This window comes from Chanodichthys erythropterus, chromosome 13 (assembly GCF_024489055.1).
Source record: "Chanodichthys erythropterus isolate Z2021 chromosome 13, ASM2448905v1, whole genome shotgun sequence".
NCBI lineage: Eukaryota > Metazoa > Chordata > Actinopteri > Cypriniformes > Xenocyprididae > Chanodichthys > Chanodichthys erythropterus.
The window spans coordinates 34,874,111-34,882,053 of record NC_090233.1 but is presented as its reverse complement, the minus strand read 5'-3'; the positions used below and the strand labels follow the sequence as shown (position 1 = coordinate 34,882,053).

The following is a 7,943-nucleotide window of genomic DNA, read 5'->3' as shown; positions in this document are numbered from 1 at the left end:
TAACCAGCAGCATTTCTTCTGGAAGGAATCTGAAAGAACCAGCTTAGCATTTAGTGATAGGATTCCTTCTGTCTCTGAAGGTTTTAGTTCAGTAGTGATGTATAGTAGCCTACATATTTCTCAAATTTTACTTAATGGTGTTCAGTTTTCTAAAGTCTGTCATTCCCTGTAGACACATTCACTGCACACATTACCTTTAATGTCTTTTTCTCACACTCCATTTTGCATTATCTTGTTGTCTTGGTTATTTGAACGCTTGTCATTTGCTCCATTGATGCAAGCTCTTTTCTAAACCCCCTGTCAAAGAAATAATCAGACAACAGCATTCTCCTCTGTCAGTAATTATTTCAATCTCAGTTTCTATATAAGATCAAGATTTTGGAATTTTTTTAATTGATGAAGTTATATAGATAATAAATTATATGAAGCTCCTTCCAAACCAACAGATGCACTTCTGAGATGTAATGAGATGTCTTATGTCTGAAAGCAGTGAAATGGGCTGGAAGCTGCAAATTCATCATTCATTCATTCATTCATAAGGAGGAGGATGTTTTTAGACAGATAAAAAAATGTTGATTGATGATAGATAAAAGAGAAGCCAGGGTGGTTGTTGCTTAATAGATAAGAATCTGGACTTTTGGTGCAAAGGTTTCAGGTACAGATCTCAATAAAGATTTACGAAGATAACCTTTCCATCACCATATCATCCTGCAGCACTGAACTGCTGCTAATCCTCATACAGACCTAGTGCACTTAAAGTCTGCTACATGACTATAAGACAGTTTTTAAGTTTTCACACTCCAACCTCTAAAATCTCATGGCCTGGTTTCACAGATTTCACAGGTTTTAGATTAAACAAAGATTAGGCCTTAAATTACAATATTTAAGTAACTTTTTAAAATGTAAAAAAAAACAATACTGATGAGCATCTTGAGACAAAACAATGACACTGACGTATTTTAAGATGTACATCGGCGCAAGTAGGACAGCTCAAATATGCATTTTAATCTGGGGCTAGTATCTGTGAAACCATGCACAAATGGTATGTCTCACTAGAGTATCATTGAAAATATCCACCTACTGTATATTGTTCTTGTAAATATGCAAAGAATCTCTGAAATGCATTTTATATATTATTATTAATTTAACGTCTGAATGTGAGATTGAATATGTGACTGTGAAGTTGAATTTGGGCCTTTAAGCCACAAAATACAGACACTTTCTAGCCAGTGATTGTAAGTTTGTTGTGTTGATGGAAATAATTTAATACATTTATTCCTGTAGGTATACTGTTCCAGCCAACATTCATGTTGCACAAATAGATGGAATTTACCTCTGTCTGTAAACTTCAGAGGTTGGACGGTCTTTGGTGCACCCCATTTGTTTCACTTTGTCATTGTGTCAGAACACAGTGTTCCTGAACATTCAAGCTGGACTGCAGACAAAACCCACACACAAATATGAACACAGACGTTATTATCTTACATCAAGGAAATAAATTCAAAGGTGTGTGAATTATACTGAGGTGCTTGTTAGGTTTTTATTTTTTGGTTTGTTTTTTTGGAGGTGTGTGTGTGTGTCAGTGTGTGGTGGTGGTGAGGGGGCAGGTATGCATGGGAGGTGTGTGTTGTATGTGTCTGTGTGTGCATGTGTAGCAGCTGCAGTCTGACAAGTTTTAAATCTCTCACACAGACTAAACTGCACAGATTTCCACCACAGGTAAGAACCTTTGTTGCTTTTTGAAATTTTGCGCGCTTAAACACATTTAGGTTGAGTGTACAGTTTTGGCTGTATACTTCTGAGGGCTATTTAAATGTCCTCTCAGATATAATGAAACATGTCTAAAACTGACTTGAAGTGCTCCTTGTGAAAATGATTGCATGAGAGATCCTTAGCCTACTAATAAACACTAGGCCTAGCTCTTAATGTCTTGGTGTAAGGGTGTAAAAGCTTGTCTGTGTGTGTTCACGAGTTTTTGTTTGAGTGGGATTGTATTATGTCGCAGGGGTTCTTCCTCTGACTGTGATCAATGAAATTTAAACAAAACAATCAATGAAGATGGTTTCACTATTCTGGGAAGTGAGGAGGACATCCTGCCATTATGTTAGAGACTTAACCTATAATGTGTGATGTTGTGCTTTTTGATCCTGTAATGTTTTAGAATAAGGACATAGCTTTTATGAACGCATTAACTGATCTTGTGATGGCTAGAAATGAAAATATCACAAATATAGTGAAACGTAAAATGGAGCTACAGTTTTAATCTGACTTACATCAAACATTTAAAGTGCATGCACCCACATTATTCACAATAGAACAGATCCTGTCATATTGATTATGTATAACCTAAACTGGCGCTGAAATCCAGACACCAAAGAGTTAGCCTAAATACAATATGTGAAATGTCTAGCTCCATATTATTTTAATGTCTTATAACATATCAAGAGAAAACCAAAGCATTCCACAAACACAAATAAGCACAAGATCTTACAGACTACCGATTGTGTTTGTGTTGCTGTGTGTTTTATGACCTGTTCTTCCTCTTTGACATTGTCCTTAATGTCTTCCAGCTCATTTATTTTTGGCTACTTAGGTCTTCACCACTTAAGCGCTAAAGGACTAATATTTCACAACACAATGCAATTACTATGTCAAGCGCAATTCCAAACAGTGCATGAAGACAAAAAATATTCACAACACATATTTTACTGTGACAGCACCAGAGTTTCTGTTCCAGATGGCATGTGAGATAATGCACACACAATGAAGACAAAAAAAAAAAGTGGTTCTGCTGCATTTTTGTTGTTCGTATGTGCATGCGTTTTCTGGGGAGTACATTAAACAATATACCTATAGTATATATACTAAAAAAGAGAGATAGAGAACCTGAAGGATGCTGTAAAAGATTTCATATTTCATGTGTTTTTAAGGCCTGACTGAGGAAGAGGATCTCACCATGTCCAGTGGTAAAACATGCACAAACACAAACAATAAAACATACATTTGTGACGAAATACACTCTAACAGAGGTTTTCTGTGACTGTAGATGTTAACAGGCAGGCCGTGTTCCAGGCGACAAAAGTTCGAACCCATTTGAAAAAAGATGGAAGTTGGATTCAGAGATATGAAGAGGTTCTGGACACTCAGTCAGATGTAAAATGGTAAATGCACACTTGCGCTGTCACCTGCTGGCAGACAGCTGTATATCAACCAGTCAAAGCCATGTTTCTTTCCCATCAATATTAACATTGATCACTGTTAATGTCATGGTCTCTTTCCCTCTCACTCTCAGTTCATCTCACTCTTTTTTTCTGTTCACTCTCTAACAGTAAACCAGTAAAGCTGGTAAAGCCACAGAATGAGTCATCACCTGAGAGCACTCGGGTCTCTTCCTCCATTATGCCATGTTCACAGAGTGGCACCGCCTCCTCCAGCCTGGACTCGTCAACAACCCCTCAAAGCTCTTATGTCATGTCAGCCTTAAAGAAGTTTGAGTGAGAGCTGTTCTTATTTACCTTGTGTGTGATTTATGTATTTCATGTTTCTGCATTCAGTACATGTTTCCATTCCAATCTGCACTCCCTTAGGCCTGTGAGCTCAACAGAAAACACACCAGTCAAGAGTGGGTCCCAAATGGCCAAAAGGTCTGGTGCAGCTCTCTACTGGATTGAGACTTTTAACCATTCATTTCCTCATATGCAAGTTACAACAACAAAATCTGTTGATGTTCAAACTCATTAATTCATAACTTTGAATGTGTTCCAGTCCATATCCTGTCCTTGAGGACTCCAAGAGAGCACATGTAGAGGACGTAGTGGAGAAATTAACAGTCAAATCTGTAGAAGAACCACCTGCAGATTCTCCTGTGAAGGACGTAGCGGAGAACCCAGTGGTCAAACCTGCAGAGGAACCATTGAAAAAACCTGCAGATTCTCCTTTAAAGGATGTAGTGGTGAAACCAATGGTCAAACCTGCAGAGGAACCATTGAAAACACCTGCAGGTTCTCATGTTAAGGATGTAGTGGAGAAACCAGTCGTCAAACCTGCAGAAGAACCATTGAAAACACCTGCAGGTGCTCCTGTAAAGGATGTAGTGGAGAAACCAATGGTCAAACCTGCAGAGGAACCATTGAAAAAACCTGCAGATTCTCCTTTAAAGGATGTAGTGGAGAAACCAATGGTCAAACCTGCAGAGGAACCATTGAAAAAACCTGCAGGTTCTGCTGTAAAGGATGTAGTGGAGAAACCAATGGTCAAAGCTGCAGAGGAACCATTGAAAACACCTGCAGATTCTCCTGTAAAGGATGTAGTGGAGAAACCAATGGTCAAAGCTGCAGAGGAACCATTGAAAACACCTGCAGATTCTCCTGTAAAGGATGTAGTGGAGAAACCAGTGGTCAAACCTGCAGAGGAACCATTGAAAACACCTGCAGGTTCTCCTGTAAAGGATGCAGTGGAGAAAGCAGTGGAGAAACCAGTGGTCAAACCTGCAGGAGAACCATTGAAAACACCTGCAGGTGCTCCTGTAAAGGATGTAGTGGAGAAACCAATGGTCAAACCTGCAGAGGAACCATCGAAAAAACCTGCAGATTCTCCTTTAAAGGATGTAGTGGTGAAACCAATGGTCAAACCTGCAGAGGAACCATTGAAAAAACCTGCAGATTCTCCTGTAAAGGATGTAGTGGTGAAACCAATGGTCAAAGCTGCAGAGGAACCATTGAAAACACCTGCAGGTTCTCCTGTTAAGGATGTAGTGGAGAAACCAGTGGTCAAACCTGCAGAGGAACCATTGAAAACACCTGCAGGTTCTCCTGTAAAGGATGCAGTGGAGAAACCAGTGGTCAAACCTGCAGGAGAACCATTGAAAACACCTGCAGGTTCTCCTGTAAAGGATGTAGTGGAGAAACCAGTGGTCAAACCTGCAGAGGAACCATTGAAAACACCTGCAGGTTCTCCTGTAAAGGATGCAGTGGAGAAACCAGTGGTCAAACCTGCAGGAGAACCATTGAAAACACCTGCAGGTGCTCCTGTAAAGGATGTAGTGGAGAAACCAATGGTCAAACCTGCAGAGGAACCATTGAAAAAACCTGCAGATTCTCCTTTAAAGGATGTAGTGGTGAAACCAATGGTCAAACCTGCAGAGGAACCATTGAAAACACCTGCAGGTTCTCCTGTAAAGGATGCAGTGGAGAAACCAGTGGTCAAACCTGCAGAGGAACCATTGAAAAAACCTGCAGATTCTCCTTTAAAGGATGTAGTGGTGAAACCAATGGTCAAACCTGCAGAAGAACCATTGAAAACACCTGCAGGTGCTCCTGTAAAGGATGTAGTGGAGAAACCAATGGTCAAACCTGCAGAGGAACTATTGAAAACACCTTCAGATTCTCCTGTAAAGGATGTAGTGGAGAAACCAGTGGTCAAACCTGCAGAGGAACCACTGAAAACACCTGCAGATGCTCCTGTAAAGGATGTAGTAGAGAAACCTTTAGACAAACTTGCAGAAGAACCATTGAAGACACCCGCAGTCACTCCTGTAAAGGTAACAGGGAAGACAACAGTAGACAGAGTTTCAACAGATCAAAGACAATCCAATGGAGCACTGCAGGAGAAAACAGCCCAAACTCTACATGAGAATCCATCAAAACCTTCAGGTGCTCTGACGACAGAGAAAAAAGAAGACAATCCAGTGGAACAACTCACAACAGCACATGCACCTGTACTAGAGACTCCACTCAAACCCAGACAAGCAGAAAACCAGCCTACAAGTAATCACGGGGAGCATTCACTAATATCTGCTCTGAAAACTCCAACTACAGAGTCATCAGATGGAGCAACTACAGAGCCAACAGAAGAGCCTCTTGTGGAAGCCCCAGCAGAGCACCACAGACTGAACAGTGAAGCTGGATTGAAGTAAGTCATTCGTTTATGCCACACCTTCATTTTGGTATGTCATTTGTTGACCTATAGTGACTCATAGGCAGTGCCCAGAAAATTGTAAGATAAATTAATAATAAAAAAGTAAAACATAGTTTAATGTATGCTCAATTAAGTCAATTAAATTAGTGTTTATATTATGCACAGCGCTCATTCAGGAATCACAAATAAAAACATAAGTTCTTGGGAACTTTGTTAGAGTATGTGTTGTATTACATTTTGCTTTAATTTATTTCTATAGCAATAATATTAAAATATGTAATTAGAGGAGCCACAAAATATTAACACTATAATAGTTTATTGATATAAATCAGTACTTATGTAAACACACAGTATACACCAACACTGTGTAAAATTAAGTGTAACCTGTCTTACTAAATAATTACATTTATTTTTTACAGTAAAGTTTACTTTATTACTATTAGTATTTAACAGAGCTTCATTCTTAATAAGACATCTGTGTATCTGTGTATGTCTCCCTTTGCAGTGTGAAAGGTAAAATCATGTGTTCCTTCTGCAAGCTGCCCTTAAATGGAAATGTGAAAATTTCCATCAACATTCCTGACATCTGCTGCCATCCGGATTGTTTCAAGGTTTACTTTTTAAATCTCTTCTTCCTCTGTACTGAACCAGGCTCAGAATTCAGTGTCTCACCCTTTTTCTTAAAGTTGTTTCCATCTGAGCCTTGTCTGTATATATCCACCTGGTATTGAAGATGCAGTAAGCAATTTGAGCGAAACGCTGTTGAAAGTGGATCAGACTGAGCCCCACAACACACTTCTAGATGATCAGCAGTTGATGGGGGAGGAGACAGAGTGAACAAGAGAAAGAAAGGGCACTAAAACAAACGATTCAAACGTTGCTACAGATTACAATCACGATTGACATTTGTATCTTTTTCTTTCGCAGATTCAATCAAATTCAGTCGTATTTGTCATACAAGTGATGTTGCATGTGTAACAAAATAAGAGAGGAAAGTCTCTGCGAAATCTGAACACTGAAAATTAGCTTTGGCACAACTGACAATATGCTTTATGGCCATGAAACGTTTTTATTATTATTATAATTATTATTAATACTCCACCCAAAAAAAAAACAAAAATGAAAATGATCTTGATGCTGTCCCAGACTTTCTTTCTTTAGATGGATGCAAACCAAATTTTTTAGAAATAATCCATCCCTTGTGTATGGGACCTCCAAAGTTGACACTTCAAAAACCACACAAAGTGAAAATGATGGTAATCTGCACAACCATGGGTGATGAATTAATGTATTCTAAAGCAGAACAAGAACATGAATATTTTAAACCTTTTTAAACTATAAACTCTCACTTCCCGCCAAGTGTCATTTAATCTGGTTTGAGTTCACGCTTGCCATAAACGGCAGAAGACAATTCATCAATCGTGTTCATTTTGTGTGGTTTTTGAAGCGTCAACTTTATAGGCCCTGTACACTTGCTTTATATGAACTCACAGAGATGGATTCATTTTTTAAATAAAATGTTTGTGTTCTTCTAAAGAAAGAAAGTCATATACATCTGGGATGGAATGAGGGTGAGTAAATGATGAGATTTTTCATTTTTGGAAGAAGTATCCCTTTCATTTATTTTAGATGTTCTGCAGTGTGATCAGTAATGCTTTGTCTCTCTGTGTGTGTTTTAGTGTAATGGCTGCAGCAGTCCTCTGGGTGATCTCTCCATATCTATGTACCACTATTGTGGGAAAGTCCTCTGCGAGAGATGCTTTGAACAAATCTTCCAGCTCTGATGATTCATCCCCACAGCAACCTACTCGACTACAACTTGTCACCATGACAACAAAGCACATCTCAGAGTCTGCCCCAAGTTTGCTTTAATTAGTTTAGTTAGTGCTTCAGCACTAATTTAAAATAATCTTTATCAGTGGAGGAACTGCTGTCATAGGTTTAGTGCACATGAATAAAACACAATTTTCTGTAAATTTACATTGCTGTGTGTGCACGTGTCATATATATATATATATATATATATA

At 38.8% G+C, this 7,943-nt stretch overlaps 1 protein-coding gene across 1 annotated transcript; it reads left to right on the top strand.

The window, feature by feature from the left end:
• Positions 1-1,709: 1,709 nt before the first annotated feature.
• On the top strand, positions 1,710-7,860 carry si:dkey-125i10.3 (neurofilament heavy polypeptide). The gene is made up of 8 exons (XM_067407351.1): positions 1,710-1,719; positions 2,931-2,966; positions 3,047-3,161; positions 3,330-3,494; positions 3,588-3,644; positions 3,766-5,910; positions 6,422-6,527; positions 7,596-7,860. The coding sequence occupies exons 2-8, from the start codon at positions 2,957-2,959 to the stop codon at positions 7,698-7,700; spliced, it is 2,703 nt and encodes a 900-aa protein (XP_067263452.1). The 5' UTR covers positions 1,710-1,719; positions 2,931-2,956; the 3' UTR covers positions 7,701-7,860.
• The last annotated feature ends 83 nt before the right edge of the window (positions 7,861-7,943 follow it).

Coding starts and splice junctions, on each gene's coding strand:
- si:dkey-125i10.3 (XM_067407351.1), top strand. Junction 3,162..3,329: donor ACTCAGTCAGATGTAAAATG/GTAAATGCACAC, acceptor ACTCTCTAACAG/TAAACCAGTAAAGCTGGTAA. Junction 3,645..3,765: donor GGGTCCCAAATGGCCAAAAG/GTCTGGTGCAGC, acceptor AATGTGTTCCAG/TCCATATCCTGTCCTTGAGG.